The sequence below is a fragment of the Entelurus aequoreus genome, linkage group LG02 (assembly GCF_033978785.1).
Source record: "Entelurus aequoreus isolate RoL-2023_Sb linkage group LG02, RoL_Eaeq_v1.1, whole genome shotgun sequence".
NCBI classification, from domain to species: Eukaryota; Metazoa; Chordata; class Actinopteri; order Syngnathiformes; family Syngnathidae; genus Entelurus; species Entelurus aequoreus.
The window spans coordinates 35,325,280-35,343,243 of record NC_084732.1 but is presented as its reverse complement, the minus strand read 5'-3'; the positions used below and the strand labels follow the sequence as shown (position 1 = coordinate 35,343,243).

At 38.9% G+C, this 17,964-nt stretch overlaps 1 protein-coding gene across 1 annotated transcript in view; it reads right to left on the bottom strand.

Moving 5' to 3' along the window:
* Positions 1 to 3,884: 3,884 nt before the first annotated feature.
* Positions 3,885 to 17,964, bottom strand: part of eva1a (eva-1 homolog A (C. elegans)) — a 33,431-nt gene continuing 19,351 nt past the window's right edge. The window contains exons 2-4 of the mRNA XM_062067359.1: positions 17,468 to 17,636; positions 13,979 to 14,356; positions 3,885 to 4,324 (exon numbers count right to left, since the gene is read on the bottom strand). Coding sequence (XP_061923343.1) covers positions 4,212 to 4,324; positions 13,979 to 14,356; positions 17,468 to 17,570 — 594 coding nt within the window. The 5' untranslated portion in view covers positions 17,571 to 17,636 and the 3' untranslated portion in view covers positions 3,885 to 4,211. The remainder of the gene's footprint in view (positions 4,325 to 13,978; positions 14,357 to 17,467; positions 17,637 to 17,964) is intronic.

Here is a 17,964-nt window from a genome sequence, read left to right as displayed (position 1 = left end):
TTTTCTCATGCATTTGTTCACAAAGTGGTGACCCTTGCACCATCCTTGTTTGTGAATGACTGAGCGTTTAATGAAAGCTTCTTTTATACCCAATCATGGCACCCACCTGTTCCCAATTAGCCTGTTCGAATGAATGAATGAATGAATGAATGAATGAATGAATGAATGAATGATCTTTATTGTCATTGTGCATGTACAGGTACAGGTCCAACGAAATTTAGATTGCTTCCCTGAGGTGCTTTGCATTTTTTTTTAAAAAAGAAGAAATCACACAATATACAAAAACAACACAATATACACAATATGCAATATACAATGTGGCCTAAGACCACTCTAGGAGGCAATGTAAAAGAAAACGAGACAGTAAAAAGTATAAAGTGACTAGAGAGGAGTAATGCTGAATCCCAGTGTGCTAAGGGGGTGGGAGTCAGCATTTCCTACCTCCTATGCTGTGCAGGCTTTTTATTGTGGATTAATTGTGTGAATAAATATGATAAATATTGTCCAGTTGGCATGTAATCGCTGATTGCACAGTCCTGGATCGTGATTGACCGGTGGCTTCCTCATGTTGCACGTGAGGGAGTTTTTGTTTTTTGTTTTTTTTACAATTTAGCTGCGTTTAGTGCAGTTATGGCCCGGGGGTAGAAACTGTTCCTGAGTCTATTTGTGCGGGTTCGCATGGTTCTGAAACGTCTGCCGGAAGGCAGCCAATCGAAGTGGCTGTTGCCGGGGTGGGATGGGTCCTTGAGTATGTTGGCTGCCTTCTTCAGGCAGCGGGAGTTATACAGTTCTTCCAGGGAGGGAAGGGGGCACCCGATGATTTTTTGGGCCGAGTTGACGACCCTCTGGAGAGCTTTCCTCTCTGCTGCTGTGCGGCTGCAGAACCATACGCAGATGCAGTATGTGAGGATGCTCTCCACAGAACAGCGGTAGAAGGACACCAGCAGATCCTGTCTCAGGTGGAGATTCCTGAGTACTCTCAAGAAGTAGAGCCTCTGCTGTGCCCTCTTGACGATGGCCGTGGTGTTGGTCCTCCAGGACAGGTCCTCATCCAGGTGAACTCCCAGGAAGCGTAGGGATGAGACTCTTTCCACACAGCCCCCGTCGATGTACAGGGGCTGTATGGTAGTTTTTCTCCTCCTGCTGTCCAAGATCACTTCCTGGGTCTTGAGCTGGTTCAGCTTCAGGTTGTTCACCCTGCTCAACACTGCCAGCTGCTCCACCTCGTCCCGGTATGCCGTCTCGTCGACCCCAGAGATGCAGCCCACCACCGTTGTGTCATCGGCAAACTTTATGATGTGATTGCCGGGGTGGGTGGCTGTGAAGTCGTGGGTGTAGAGTGAGTAGAGCAGGGGGCTCAGCACGCAGCCCTGAGGTGAGCCAGTGCTGAGGCTGAGGGCTGTGGAGGTGTGGGTACCCATCCTCACATACTGATGGCGGTCAGTCAGGAAGTCTTTAATCCAGAGACAGGTGGGGTTGGATATTCCGAGGTCTGCTAGCTTGGTCACCAGTCTGTCAGGTAAGATGGTATTAAATGCAGAGCTGAAGTCTACAAAGAGCAGCCGTACATAGCTCCCCCCCCCTCCATGTGGGACATGGCAGAGTGGAGAGCCGTAGCGATGGCGTCCTCCGTAGACCTGTTGGCTCGGTAGGCAAACTGATGGGGGTCCAATGCGGGCGGTAGGGATGAGAGGATGTGGGTCCGGACCAGTTTCTCGAAACACTTCATTGTGATGGAAGTGAGTGCCACTGGCCGGTAGTCGTTCAGACAGCTGACAGTGTTTTTCTTTTTGGGGACCGGGATGATGGTGGAGGTTTTCAGGCAGGATGGGACGGTGGCCTGGGACAGGGACCGGTTGAAGATGTCGGTGAGGACACCAGCCAGCTGATCAGCGCAGTCTCTCAGCACCCGTCCGGAGACGCCGTCCGGTCCCGCAGCCTTCCTCGGGTTCACGGCTTTCAGTGTGCGTCTGACCTCGTGTTCCGTCACTGAAAGGGTGAGGCTGCTGTGGTCTGCCGAGTGAGGTGTGACTGCTGATTGAGGTGTGGCTGTTGGGTGAGGTGTTGCTACTGAGTGAAGTGTGACTGCTTCCGATGGTGTTACCTCAAAGCGGGCGTAGAAGGAGTTCAGCTCCTCTGCCAGCCGGGGGTCTCCCCTGCCAGCCGGGAGGTTGCTGGGCCTGTAGTTGGTCATGTGCTGGACCCCCTGCCATACCCTCCTGGAGTCGTTGCTTTGGAAGCAGTCCTCAATTTTCGTTTTGTAGTCCTCCTTAGCCTCCCTGATACCACGCTTCAGGCTGGCTCTGGCAGTGCTGTAGAGCTCCCCGTCGCCAGATCTGAACGCGGTGTCCCTCTCCCTCAGCAGCCTCTGCACCTCTCTCGTCATCCATGGCTTTGTGTTGGAATAGACTCGGACACGCTTATCCACAGTAACAGAGTCTGTGCAGTGTTTTATGTAGCCCAGTACTCCTGATGTGTATTTCTCCAGGTCCTCGTCTACAAAGACCTCCCACGCAGTGGTGTCAAAGCAGTCTTGCAGCTTTTCAGTGGCACCTTCAGGCCAGGTTTTGATGGACTTTGTTGTGGTGGGAGCACTTATCCGGGTGGGGGTGTATGCTGGGATGAGTAGCAGGGATGTGTGGTCTGACTGGCCCATGTGTGCTAAAGGTTTAGCTCTGTAGCCCAGTTTAATATTTGAGTAAACCTTGTCCACCTTGTTCACCTGTGGGATGTTCCGAATAAGTGTTGATGAGCATTCCTCAACTTTCTCAGTTTTTTTGCCACTTGTGCCAGCTTTTTTGAAACATGTTGCAGTCATCAAATTCCAAATTAGCTAATACTTGCAAAAAATAATGTTTCCCAGTTCATACGTAAAGTATCTTGTCTTTGCAGTCTATTCAATTGAATATAGGTTGAAAAGGATTTGAAAATCATTGTATTTTGTTTTTATTTACGATTTACACAACATGCCAACTTCACTGGTTTTGGGTTTTGTATAATATAATATAAATATTATATTTAGAATTCATTTACTTTATTATTAGTGGTATTAGTAATACACCACTGAAATAATAAAAACATAACAATTATTTAATAATAATAATAATAATAATACACATATGATTTATGATTATATAAAAATATATGATAAGAATAAATAATATTTGATCAGTAGTAATTGTACTGATATAGTAAAAGTAATATTCATTTGGATCAATGATCATTATCATTACAACATCTGATCATAATAATTACAATACTGACACATTTTTATACTTTATGATTACCATAATAACATACATTTTATTTACCAGAGGAATAATGTTACTCTTTACATTCAATTGAATGTTTTATATATACATATTTATAAGAACAAATATAATACAAATGTTGACATATGAATTTGTAATATGTAGATGTATTGGCTATACAGTAATGCATAGCCAAATATAAGTGAAATCCACATGTCCAGGACATATTCTTGTAATTATTTTCAAAGTGCACACATATTTTAAGGACTGTACGAAACTGAAACAATGAGGACGTGTCTGAAAAAATTATGAACTTAATGTGGTCTCATGCAGAAATGTGACATCCTTAATTGTACAATAATTATTAATAATCATACAATAATTCGTTCATGTTAATTTGAATCCCTTTTTAGAAATACATTTGTGAGTCATTTGAAAGTACAATTAGGAGAAAAAGTATCTGAAGTCCACAAGTTTTTACACATGCTGTAGCGACTTTGTTGCCACATGAGGGCGCTGTAGTAAGCTGTAACAAGGATGAACTAATAGTGCAGTGTTTACCTTTGCATAGTTTTCATGCATACAATATACTGTATCAATAAAATGATACATTTTAAGAAGTTTATTTAAGAATTCAAAACATCCCAACAGTAAAAGCACCGGAATCAAATCATCATGTCTGTTGGGCCCTTCTTTTTTCTTTTCTTTATTTTTCAACTTCCTGAACGACAGCAAACACAATCCAAACAAACTTAGTATAAGAAAGCACCTTTGTGTTAGAAATGTCAACTTTCTGCTACCAACAGCAGGTTAGCCACCTGTCCACTCCATTGTGAATGTCACTTAGTGTGTCCTTTGTGTTCCTCTTCCAACCTTCAGTGTGTGTGTGTGTGTGCGTGTGTGTGTGTTCGTGTGTGTGTGTGTGTGTGTGTGTGTGTGTGTGTGTGTGTGTGTGTGTTGTCAGTAATATCTGTTGAGGCTCTGAGTGACCGTGCTGATGTCTGGCTGTCCATTCATCCAGATCTCTCTCAGAATTCTTTCCCGCTCTTCTAGCCTCTGGGCCCGGTCCAAGTCTAATCACACACACACACACACACACACACACACACACACACACACACACACACACACACACACACACACACACACTGAATCACCATCAATTCAGATCAGCATCAGATTACCATTCACTTCTACAACACATTTTGGGGAGGTTTTTGTCCTTTTAGGTAAACATTTGCTCTATTTTTGGTCATAACTTTGGTTGTGTTTCTCCGAATGAAAGAGGTATATACAGTCGTGGTCAAAAGTTTACTTACACTTGTAAAGAACATAATGTCATGGCTGTCTTGAGTTTCCAATAATTTGTACAAATCTTTTTTTTGGTGATTTCATTCATTCATTATTTATTTATTTCAGGCAATGACATAAAAAAGTAAAACGTTGACAACACATAATAATATAAATTAATATAGTGCAAAAGGTAATGTATAGTATGTAATGCATGATTGTCCAGTTTTGCCTGAAAGGGAGTGGGAAGAAGATAGAGTGATTGGAGCACACATTTGTTGGTCACAAAAAACATTCATGAAGTTTGGTTCTTTTATGAATTTATTATGGGTTTACTGAAAATGTGACCAAATCTGCTGGGTCAAAAGTATACATACAGCAATGTTAATATGTGGTTACATGTCCCTTGGCAAGTTTCACTGCAATAAGGCGCTTTTGGTAGCCATCCACAAGCTTCTGGTTGAATTTTTGACCACTCCTCTTGACAAAATTGGTGCAGTTCAGCTAAATTTGTTGGTTTTCTGACATGGACTTGTTTCTTCAGCATTGTCCACATGTTTAAGTCAGGACTTTGGGAAGGCCATTCTAAAACCTTAATTCTAGCCTAATTTAGCCATTCCTTTACCGCTTTTGACGTGTGTTTGGGGTCATTGTCCTGTTGGACGACAGAACTTTCCTCCAGAAGGTCTTATCTTTGTCCATGTGATGTCAGATGAAACTAATATTGAGCTGTACAATACCCAGCAATATATTTGGAGGAGAAAAGGTGAGGGCTTTAATCCCAGGAACACCATCCCTACCGTCAAGCATGGTGGTGGTAGTTTTAATCTCTGGGCCTGTTTTGCTGCCAATGGAATTGGTGCTTTACGGAGAGTAAATGGGACAATGAAAAAGGAGGATTACCTCCAAATTCTTCAGGACAACCTAAAATCATCAGCCCGGAGGTTGGGTCTTGGGCGCAGTTGGGTGTTCCAACAGGACAATGACCCCAAACACACGTCAAAAGTGGTAAAGGTATGGCTAAATCAGGCTAGAACTAAGGTTTTAGAATGGCCTTCCCAAAGTCCTGACTTAAACGTGTGGACAATGCTGAAGAAACAAGTCCATGTCAGAAAACCAACAAATTTAGCTGAACTGCACCAATTTTGTCAAGAGGAGTGGTCAAAAATTCAACCAGAAGCTTGCCAGAAGCTTTTGGGTGGCTACCAAAAGCGCCTTATTGCAGTGAAACTTGCCAAGGGACATGTAACCAAATATTAACATTGCTGTATGTATACTTTTGACCCAGCAAATTTGGTCACATTTTCAGTAGACCCATAATAAATTCATAAAAGGACAAAACTTCATGAATGTTTTTGTGACCAACAAGTATGTGCTCCAATCACTCTATCACAAAAAAATAAGAGTTGTAGAAATTATTGGAAACTCAAGACAGCCATGACATTATGTTCTTTACAAGTGTATGTAAACTTTTGACAACGACTGTACATTTTATTATTTTTGTTGTACATTTTTTCAGGTGTAAACAATACACTTGGAAATCATTTTAGCCCAGTTAACTAAGTAGCACAATGACAAAAAAATTCCACAGCGAGTTAAGAGCAAAAACATTTTTGGATTCCCATTCTACTTTTTTGCTCGAATCTCTTAATCAACTTCAGTCCTACATTTTTTCCTTCCATCCATCCATTTTCTACCGCTTGTCCCTTTTGGGGTCGCGGGGGGTGCTGGAGCCTATCTCAGCTGTATTCGGGCGGTAGGTGGGGTAAACCCTGGACAAGTCGCCATCTCATCACAGGGCCAACATTTTTATGAATTCTAATTGGTAGAATGGCTCCATTACGAGGTGGCTAACAATGCAGCTAGTGGAGTACATCAAAAACATCCAAAACCTGCCAACAATAATCCATTTACATCTTGTGACCTAAATATTAACCAAGTATTATTGATATTGTTATTATAAGCGCCAACGCAGACAAACTATTTTTAGCGGCGCCATGATCACAGAGAGCTAACTAGTTTATGCAACTATTGACATATTGAGCCGATGAGCTGCTGCATCGCCTCTAAGCTGGCAAAATTTAATTCTAGATTATAAACCATGCCTCTCACCTAAATAGGTGAGGATTATGATTAATTCTTTATCCAAACGGGAAGGTTTAAACATACCATCAGTCGGCATCCCAGTGGTAGCAGACATTGTACAATAAGTGATTGTTTTATTATGTTTGAGTTTGTAATTATATCTAGTTTAACACTTACCAATATTGCTGCATGATGCTTAGTGTTTTACTAAAACTGGATCTGTTTAGCACACAGCTTCTAAAACTTGTAGCTCATCCTCCTTATATTCAGGCTAAGAAATATAAGGTTCTGGATCATAATTTGTCACAATATAGTCTTTGTCCCTTTGAAGTCTGCCATGATTAGTAGTGTTGGTATTGTTGAAGGGAAATGCAAACACTGTGCTACGTCTATGAAATGAATGTGCCGCCATAAGCTTAAAACTATCAAAATACATAAATATTAGATTTTATTATGAATGTACCTGTTATTACATATCATATACAGAATATTTACAGCACATACTGTATATAAAAATATGATGGAGGTTAGTGGACGTTTTTTTAGAGCGCTTTTACTCCCATTGGCTCCATTGTTAGCTGACTTTTGCCAGTGTTTATTTACGATTTAGAATGCATAAAATAAGAAAAACATAGGTGTGCTTATGAATTATAGACAAAACTCCAAAAAAGTGCAGTTTCCCTTTAAATCTTATGTATATGCAGGCCTGAATATACATAACATTAATAATAAAACTAATTTTGATGTGTGTTTTTTTTGTAAATTAGGGTAACTAATTGTACGCAATTGTACGCAACGGACATCATTTGATAAAATAGGCATTCAAAGGGTTGAAATATTTCAAAAAACAAAACATTAGATGTTAGATATTTATTTTTATTTAGGGCTGAAGTTGATTGAGAGATTTGAAAAAAAAAAAGTGGAAAAAATGTAAATCCCTATTTATTTTTGTTACACCCAGAAGATCTTTTTGTCTTGAAGCTACTTATGCTATTAAATTATGCATGCCCCTGAGAGTTACTGTAAAACGTTGGTTGTGTTACTCCGAATGGAATTATATTTTTCTAGGAGGGTTTTTTTCTATTACTGTTTTTATTTAAAACCCTTTCAGATATCAATAATACACCGGGAAATTATTTTAGCCCAGTTAAGTAGCACCAGGACAAAAAAATATTTTTGGAATCATATTATCATCTCTCAATTAATCTTAGTCCTAAATAAAATTAGCAATAATGATTTTTTTAATTTTTTTTATTTTAACCCTTTATATTCCCATTTTTACTATTACGTCACTTTTTTATTTTAATTTGTTTTGCATAAATCCAGTAAATTTTACTAAATAATACTGGGGTAAAAAAATTAAGCCTGGAAATATGTACAATTAGTAATCAAACTAATTTTGATGCATTGTTTTATTTTTGGGGGTTAATGTAACTCATTTTATAGACATTTTTCCAAAACAAACTGACATATTTATATCCAGTGGGCATTAAACATTTTAGCTCATTTTTATTTAGGACTGAAGTTAATGGAGTGATTTGAGCAAAAAAGGTAAAAAAAAAAAAAATATGAATCCAAATTTTTTATAGACTATTCCTAACTGCCTAAGGACGTTTTGTCCGTGTGCTACTTAAATGTTAATTAATGTATATAGGATAAATGGCTATATTTTGTGTAGTTATGCTATTAAATTATGTATGCCCCTGAGAGTTACTGTAAAACTTTGGTTGTGTTACTCCGAATGGAATTATATTTTTCTAGGAGGGTTTTTTTCTATTACTGTTTTTATTTAAAACCCTTTCAGATATCAATAATACACCGGGAAATTATTTTAGCCCAGTTAAGTAGCACCAGGACAAAAAAATATTTTTGGAATCATATTATCATCTCTCAATTAATCTTAGTCCTAAATAAAATTAGCAAACATGATTTTTTAAAATATTTTTTATTTTAACCCTTTATATTCCCATTTTTACTATTACGTCACTTTTTTATTTTAATTTTTTTTGCATAAATCCAGTACATTTTACTAAATAATACTGGGGTAAAAAGATTAAGCCTGGAAATATGTACAATTAGTAATCAAACTCATTTTGATGCATTGTTTTATTTTTGGGGGTTAATGTAACTCATTTTATGGACATTTAAAAAAAAACAAAAAAAACTGACATACTTATATCTAGTGGGCATTAAAAAGGTTAGCTCATTTTTATTTAAGACTGAGTGATTTGAGCAAAAAAGGTAAAAAAATAAATATGAATCCACATTTTTTATAGACTATTCCTAACTGCCTAAGGACGTTTTGTCCGTGTGCTACTTAAATGTTAATTAATGTATATAAGATCAATGGCTATATTTTGCAGAGGTGGGACCAAGTCATTGCTTTGCAAGTCACAAGTAAGTCTCAAGTCTTTGCCCTTAAGTCTCGAGTCAAGTCACGAGTCAAGACAGGCAAGTCCCGAGTCAAGTCCAAAGTCAAGACTGGAAAGTCTCAAGTCAAGTCACAAGTCCTGCATTTTGAGTTTCGAGTCCTTTCAAGTCCTTTTGACCACAGACTAATATTTTTACACAGATTGTGTATGCTTTTAAACCGCTGTATTTATTTATTAAAACAAGTGCATTTGAAATAGCAGGAAAGAAAATAGTACTGACATTGCAATTCATAATAGCACTATTAACCAGTAATTTTAATAGTTTAAACAATTTTAAACATTTAACTCATTCCTTTACAGAATATACACATTTGCAAAAACAAGTGCAACTGTACTTATTTGTACAAAAGTGTTAACATTGTATTTCCATGGCATATTGCATTATAACTAGTTCCACAGCAGTTTCTATTCTGTTCTTACCTTATCTCATTGATCTCATCTCATACTGTATGTGTGTTGATGTGTGCGTACACATGAAAAACATAACAAATACATGAACATAACAATGAACAGAGTTGTACTTTTTAGATGTCAGGGCCCTATGCAATATGTACACATATTCTTAATATAGTATATATTTTAACTGACCTTTATTTGACTATGTTTGTCTTTTTGTAGGTGGCTAAAATACGCGGTGCTGCTGACCGCCGTCTAACGTTATGTTACTGTGTGTGATACATTGACTAACGTAACGTTAAGTGTAGGTACCTCATGCAACCCTGCTTAAAAAATCGCTTGACAAAAAGTATGAATAAGGTAGCAAACTGCAGTGGACGCAACATATTGCCGTGTTTGAAATGACGTTATAACCATAAACATCTTATAAGTAGACGCAATATTGGTTGCTGTGACGCGAGCAATTTGCATCTTGAAGTGGTGATGAGGAGCCGGCAAGCAGCCTAAACTGACAGTTGACAGGTAGAAAACAAAGATGCCGGGCTGGTGTTCAGCGTTTTCCTGCTCAAATGAGCGGACTGTTGAAAATAGGAATCGGGGGATTACTTTTCACAAGTAAGATTTAACATTAATGTACTATTGGTTGTATTTTATGAAAATAACATTACCACAGAGTTGAGAAGGAGCAAAGATCTTCAATATTTGTATGTGAAAATCACAAATAAATCTTCTGGGGGAGGATGACGCCCCTACAGGGGTTTGGTTTACAAACTTTCAGCCCCACCTAAAACAAAATTCACCAGCCGCCATTGATTATAATGCATTCTCATTTTAGGCAAAATATAAGACAATACTTTCTTAACAGTATAATTGTAACCAGGAATAAGTCTTCAAGTAACAATATTCAAATACTAACATTGTTGGGTAAAACAGAATTTGGTTTTATTCTGAATCCAGTGAAACAGATTGGTGGTTTTAGCTGATATAAAGACTTTCAGGTGTTTATATATGTTTAAGTATTTGGCATACGCTTTTATCCAAAGCGACATACATAAAAAATACATATATAACAATCACTGTAAACATTATCATTTAAGGGAAGAATGTAATACAACATATCAATACAAAGTGCCAAGACAGAATAAACTCTCTGCTGCTGCAGCAACAGAGATACGGTCTATAAAATATATAGATATCTAATGTATTCATACATTGTTTATGTAGGATATACGCATGTATATATAACGTCATCATATTGTTTCTTCAATTTAAAAATAGCTGACCGTTTTTTCCCCTTCTCTGGGATTATATTCCCAGTTTTAATCTCGGACGTCTGGTCACTTATAGCGTATAAGAATATTCTATTGCTTATTATTATTAAACTATGAATAATAAAACATGTGTCCGTTATCATAGCTACACGTATGACAAAAAAGCGCGTGAAAATTAGTGGTATTCAGTGAGGTAAAATGAATTAAATGCGTTGACAGTTCATTGCTCCTGCCAAATGAATTGCACTGAGTGGAGCGGATCACCACTCCAAGATGGCGGCCCCACGTCTCGTCTGTGCCAGTAGGCAGTAGCGCTCGATGCTGTGTACCCTTATAAGATGTCTATGGTTATGACGTTAGCAGTGAGTTTACAGCCTCACTGATTTAAAGGCCTACTGAAATGAATTTTTTTTATTTAAACGGGGATAGCAGATCTATTCTATGTGTCATACTTGATCATTTCGCGATATTGCCATATTTTTGCTGAAAGGATTTAGTATAGAACAACGACGATAAAGATCGCAACTTTTGGTATCTGATAAAAAAAGGCTTGCCCCTACCGGAAGTAGCGTGACGTAGTCAATTGAACATATACGCAAAGTTCCCTATTGTTTACAATGATGGCCGCATGAAGTGAGAGAGATTCGGACCGAGAAAGCGACAATTTCCCCATTAATTTGAGCGAGGATGAAAGATTTGTGGATGAGTAAAGTGCAAGTGAAGGACTAGTGGGGAGTTGAAGCTATTCAGATAGGGAAGATGCTGTGAGAGCCGGGGGTGACCTGATATTCAGCTGGGAATGACTACAACAGTAAATAAACACAAGACATATATATACTCTATTAGCCACAACACAACCAGGCTTATATTTAATATGCCACAAATTAATCCTGCATAAAAACACCTACGTGTTTGTTATGCTAGCTCCTAGCTCCTCTGCTAGCTCCTAGCTCCATAGAACGCGCCAATACAATTCAAACACCTGATCAACACACACAATCACTCAGCCCAAAAGACCGTTCACCTAACCCAAGGTTCATAAAGCTTATATATTTTTAAAAAGTTACGTACGTGACGCGCACATACGGTCAAGCTATCAAATGTTTAGCAGCCAAGGCTGCATACTCACGGTACCTGATATTCAGCTGGGAATGACTACAACAGTATATAAACACAAGACATATATATACTCTATTAGCCACAACACAACCAGGCTTATATTTAATATGCCACAAATTAATCCTGCATAAAAACACCTACGTGTTTGTTATGCTAGCTCCTTGCTCCTCTGCTAGCTCCTAGCTCCATAGAACACGCCAATACAATTCAAACACCTGATCAACACACACAATCACTCAACCCAAAAGACAGTTCACCTAACCCAATGTTCATAAAGCTTGTATATTTTTAAAAAGTTACGTACGTGACGCGCACATACGGTCAAGCTATCAAATGTTTAGCAGCCAAGGCTGCATACTCACGGTACCTGGTATTCAGCTGGGAATGACTAAAACAGTAAATAAACACAAGACATATATTTACTCTATTAGCCACAACACAACCAGGCTTATATTTAATATGACACAAATTAATCCTGCATAAAAACACCTACGTCTTTGTTATGCTAACTCCTAGCTCACATGCTAGCTCCTAGCTCCATAGAACACGCCAATACAATTCAAACACCTGATCAACACACACAATCACTCAGCCCAAAAGACCGTTCACCTAACCCAAGGTTCATAAAGCTTATATATTTTAAAAAAGTTACGTACATACGCAAAAAAAAAAGTTGCGCACATACGGTCAAGCGATCAAATGTTTAGAAGCCAAAGCTGCATACTCACGGTAGCACGTCTGCGTCTTTGTCATCCAAATCAAAGTAATCCTGGTAAGAGTCTGTGTTGTCCCAGTTCTCTACAGGCGTCTGTGTATCGAAGTCAAAAGTCCTCCTGGTTAGAGTCTCTGTTATCCGAGTTCTTCCATCTTGACTGCATCTTTCGGGAATGTAAACAAAGACGCGCCGGCTGTGTACTGTTGTTGCCGACTTCGTTCGAAAAATACGTCCGTTTCGCACCGACAACTTTCTTCTTTGCTTGCTCAGCTTCTTTCTCCATAATGCAATGAACATAATTGCAACAGATTCACGAACACAGATGTCCAGAATACTGTGGAATTATGAAATGAAAACAGAGCTTTTTTGTATTGTATTCAATGGGGAAGGCATACCTCTGTTCCCCGGGCTACGTCACGCGCATACGTCATCCTCAGAGGCGTTTCGAACCGGAAGTTTAGCGGCAAATTTAAAATGTCACTTTATAAGTTAACCCGGCCGTATTGGCATGTGTTATAATGTTAAGATTTCATCATTGATATATAAACTATCAGACTGCGTGGTCGGTAGTAGTGGGTTTCAGTAGGCCTTTAACTACACAGCAAATAAAAGTCATGTTACTTAGCCAATAAACGTTAGCTTACATTCAAAACTTACCCTTCTTTGTGCAACTTCAAATGTCGAACGAAGTTGGAAGTTGTTGCGTCTCCGTCTGTAATATTCCAACTGCGTGATTTGCATACGGCAATTCGTTGACCAAGTCGTAGTTTTTATACCCGAACGAAACCAACTTTGGTATAAATCTTTCTCACTGGCGCGTTGTTTGACAACTCTTGTTCATTGGTTGTCCTGCAATTTGATTGGATGAATGCTGTGTGACGAAAACAATGTAGATCTAATTTGATTGGCTGTTGTACTGAGAGCACACACGCTGACACGCAGCACACACGCTGATAGACAGACACGTACAAAATGAAAGCTACGGAGCGCTCCCAAATAACTTTTTAAGCTTTAGGTTTTGGGGAAAGTAGCAAGTCATGTCAAGTCAAAAGGCTCAAGTCCAAGTGAAGTCACAAGTCATTGATGTTAAAGTCTAAGTCGAGTTGCAAGTCTCTTTACATTTTGTCAAGTCGAGTCTAAAGTCATCAAATTCATGACTCGAGTCTGACTCGAGTCCAAGTCATGTGACTCGAGTCCACACCTCTGATATTTTGTGTAGTACAGAACATTGTTGTCAGTTGCACGTGAGGGCCATCATTGAAAAAGTAAAAGTATCAGTATTTTACTACAGTGACCAAATGTATTTTCAATGGCAGAACTTATTGGGAGTGTTCTGGTTATCGAGAACTTAGTAGACTTTCCTAAGAAATGCAGAGAAATTAGTACAAAAGTACACATAATTTATGTCTATTTGTGTACCTTCAGCCGATGTAAACATGCCAGCATGCAGCAGTGCTCTCTCAAAGCGTCTGCGTCTCCGTGACGACATGTCCGTGGCCTCATCCCAGTCTTCTGATTCGCTGTCCCCGCCAGGCCGATCGCCCTCTGAAGGGATGGCGACAGTGTTGTCAGGGTTGCCGTCTTCCGGCTGATGATGCTGACAGACGTGATGGTGATGGTGGCGCTTTTGTCGATGGTGATGTTGATGGTGGTGGTGGTGATGACGGCGAGGATGTCTGCTGTTGCCGTAGTGACAGTCGGCCCGACAGTGGATCTGGAAGACGATGGCGCAGAGCGTGACGAGAAGGCCAACACTCACGCCGCCCAGAAACACCAGCGCAGTCCTCTCAGGTTGGTCTGACATGGGAGAAAGGGACCATGACTACATACATTTCATTAGGTACACCTGCACAAAAAAAATCTGCTTTTTTAAAAAGTATAATCAAAAAAACATAGCAGTAGATGACCACAATGTATCCCCTGGGGCACCTTGTGGATTTGTTTTCATGCCTTCCAGTATATAGTACAAAACCAGAGAAGTTGGCACGCTGTGTAAATTGTAAATAAAAACAGAATACAATGATTTGCAAATCCTTTTCAACCTATATTCAATTGAATGGACTGCAAAGACAAGATACTTAACCTTCGAACTGGAAAACTTTGTTATTTTTTTCAAATATCAGCTCATTTTGAATTTGATGCCTGCAACATGTTTCAAAAAAGCTGGCACAAGTGGCAAAAAAACTGAGGAAGTTGAGGAATGCTCATCAAACACTTATCTGGAACATCCCACAGGTGAACAGGCTATCCATCCCAGGTGGGTGCCAGGATTGGGTATAAAAGCAGCTTCCATGAAAAGCTCAGTCATTCACAAACAAGGATGGGGCGAGGGTCACCACTTTGTCAACAAATGCGTGAGCAAATTGTCAAACAGTTTAAGAACAACATTTCTCAACCAGCTATTGCAAGGAATTTAGAGATTTCACCATCTATGGTCTGTAATATCATCAAAAGGTTCAGAAATCTGGAGAAATCACTGCAGGGCCAACAGTGAATGCCTGTGACCTCAGGTACTGCATCAAAACCGTCATCAGTGTGTAAAGGATATCACCACAGGCGCTCAAGAACACTTCCGAAAACCACAGTCAATATCTACAGTTGGTCGTTACATCTGTAAGTGCAAGTTAAAACTCTACTATGCAAAGCAAAAGTCATTTATCAACAACACCCAGAAACGCTGCCGGCTTCGCTGGGCCCGAGCTCATCTAAGATGGACAGATGCTAAGTGGAAAAGTGTTCTGTGGTCTGGCGAGTCCACATTTCAAATTGTTTTTGGAAACTGTGGACGTCGTGTCCTCCTGAACAAAGAGCAAAAGAACCATCCTGACTGTTATAGGCGCAAAGTTCAAAAGCCAGCCTCTGTGATGGTATGGGGGTGTATTAGTGCCCAAAGCATGGGTAACTTAAACATCTGCGAAGGCACCATTAAGTACATACAGGTTTTGGAGCAAAATATGTTGCCATCCAAGCAACGTTATCATGGACGCCCCTGCTTATTTCAGCAAGACAATGCCAAGCCACATGTTACAACAGCGTGGCTTCATAGTAAAAGAGTGTGGGTACTAGACTGGCCTGCCTTTGGTCCAGACATGTCTCCCATTGAAAATGTGTGGCGCATTATGAACCCTAAAATACCACAACGGAGACCACGGACTGTTGAACAACTTAAGCTGTACATCAAGCAAGAATGGGAAATAATTCCACCTGCAAACCTTCAAAAATTGTTCTCCTCAGTTCCCAAACGTTTACTGAGTGTTGTTAAAAGGAAAGGCCATGTAACACAGTGGTAAAAATGCCCCTGTGACAACTTTTTTGCAACGTGTTGCTGCCATTAAATTCTAAATTAATGATTATTTGCAAAAAAAAAAAAGTTTTTCAGTTTGAACATTAAATATCTTTTCTTTGCAGCGTATTCAATTGAATATAAGTTGAAAATGATTTGCAAATCATTGTATTCTGTTTTTATTTACGAATTACACAACGTGCCAACTTCACTGGTTTTGGGGTTTGTACTTCTCCATAATTATGTTGCACTACATAATGGAGAAGTTGGTCAACCCTCTCACAAAATCAATGAAAAAATGCTAATAATTACTTAACATGTTGTACATGCGCTAAATGTAAACATAAATGCAGTCGTCCCTCACCACATTGTGCTTCAAATACTGCGGCCCCACCATGTCGTGGGTAAAAAAAAAATTAAAAAAATTTTAAAGCATATTTTAAAATGTTTTGGTCCTAAATTAAAAATTTTCGAGCAGAAAATGGCTAAATAAACTAAAAATATCAATACTACATTAGTATTGGCCACAAGAGGAGACCAATAACGGATTAAAAGAGTTTAAAAGTGACGATTGGGTGTTATTTCATGTCTTGAGGGCTCTATATATGTTGAAAAATGTATTTAGAAGGTCATAATCAAGTTTTGTGCTGTTGCTATGAAAATATTTGATTCATAATTAATTCATAATTTGATTTATAATCCTACGTTGATGAAATGTATTTAACCTGGTCAAGTCCGTAACAATTAACAGCGATAAACGAGGGCTGACTGTGTTCAAATAAAACTATCCATCTATCTATCCCCCTTTTTTAGATTAGATTATTTTTTTGAAATATGTTGTAATATTTTAATTGTCACTTATTGACCTTATTTTAAGTGTGTTAGTGTTCTCCTGCGTTTAGTGTTTTAGTTCCTGTTTTGTGCTTTTATTTTGATGGCTTTTTCGGTTGTGTTGGTGTTTTCCCATGGCCGCTTCACTTCTGTCCCGGGGCACTTCCACGCAGCTGTTTGCTGTTGGCAATCAGGAATATTGAAGTTGGGCCTTTGACTACATTCGTTGTCGGGACTTTGTTTGTGTGATGATCATTTATGACAACAGAAGTAGCAGAAGACTTAACTTAAATATTCCTGATTGCCAACAGCAAACAGCTGCGTGAAAGTGCTCCGGGACAGAAGTGAAGCGGCCATGGGAAAACACTACCAAAACCGGAAAAGACACCAAAATAAAAGCACAGGACAGGAGCTAAAACACTAACGATCGGAGAACACCAAAAAACTTAAAATAAGTCGTGACATTAATTGTGCTATGATCTAACCTCAGTTGTACAAAATATATGCTTGATGTGATGTGTAATTTTTTTGTAGGTTAATGCTGTATTAACTTAAATTAACCTATGTATTCTTTCCTACCATGCCCCGAATACAAACCACTAATACAACTTCATTTAAAGTGTTTTTATTTGGATTTTAGTGTTGTTTCTGCTGTTGAACTTTGGCATTTTGAAAAAAAAAAAAATCATTTTTTTAAAGTAATAACATTCTTTGTCAGAGTATCTCATTAAGAGACCACCTGATACGTGGTTTCGATCATAAACGACGCTGTTTGTGTATCTTCCCTTCTGTACCTGCGATGAAGGTGTAAGCTGCCAGTATGTTGCTGAGCAACGCCATCTCATTGGAGACCACCATCACCTCCGTGTTGGGGCTCCCTGTGGTTTGGGCACTCATCACTTCTCAGGAAATTGAGACTATTGGAAACGTCTTCACCCCTCACTGGAGCTCATATACTCATGTCTGCACAACAATAACACATAATACAAATAATGTGAATTTATAAGAATTAAGTTGCACTATTAGAAAAAAAAAAATCCACATTTTATGAAAAAAAAAAAAATCATAATAATAACCACAAAAATACTGTTTTGAAAATTTGGTCCTCAAATTACAAAAATGCAAATAAAATGGTAATTAAAAAATAATGTCATAATAAAAAACGAACTCTATAATTGTATTGAATATTACAAAAAAAAATCTTCACAATGTCATGAGAATTAGAAGTTGGACGTGGCAAAGTTGGTAGAGTGGCCGTGCCAGCAATCGGAGGGTTGCTGGTTACTGGGGT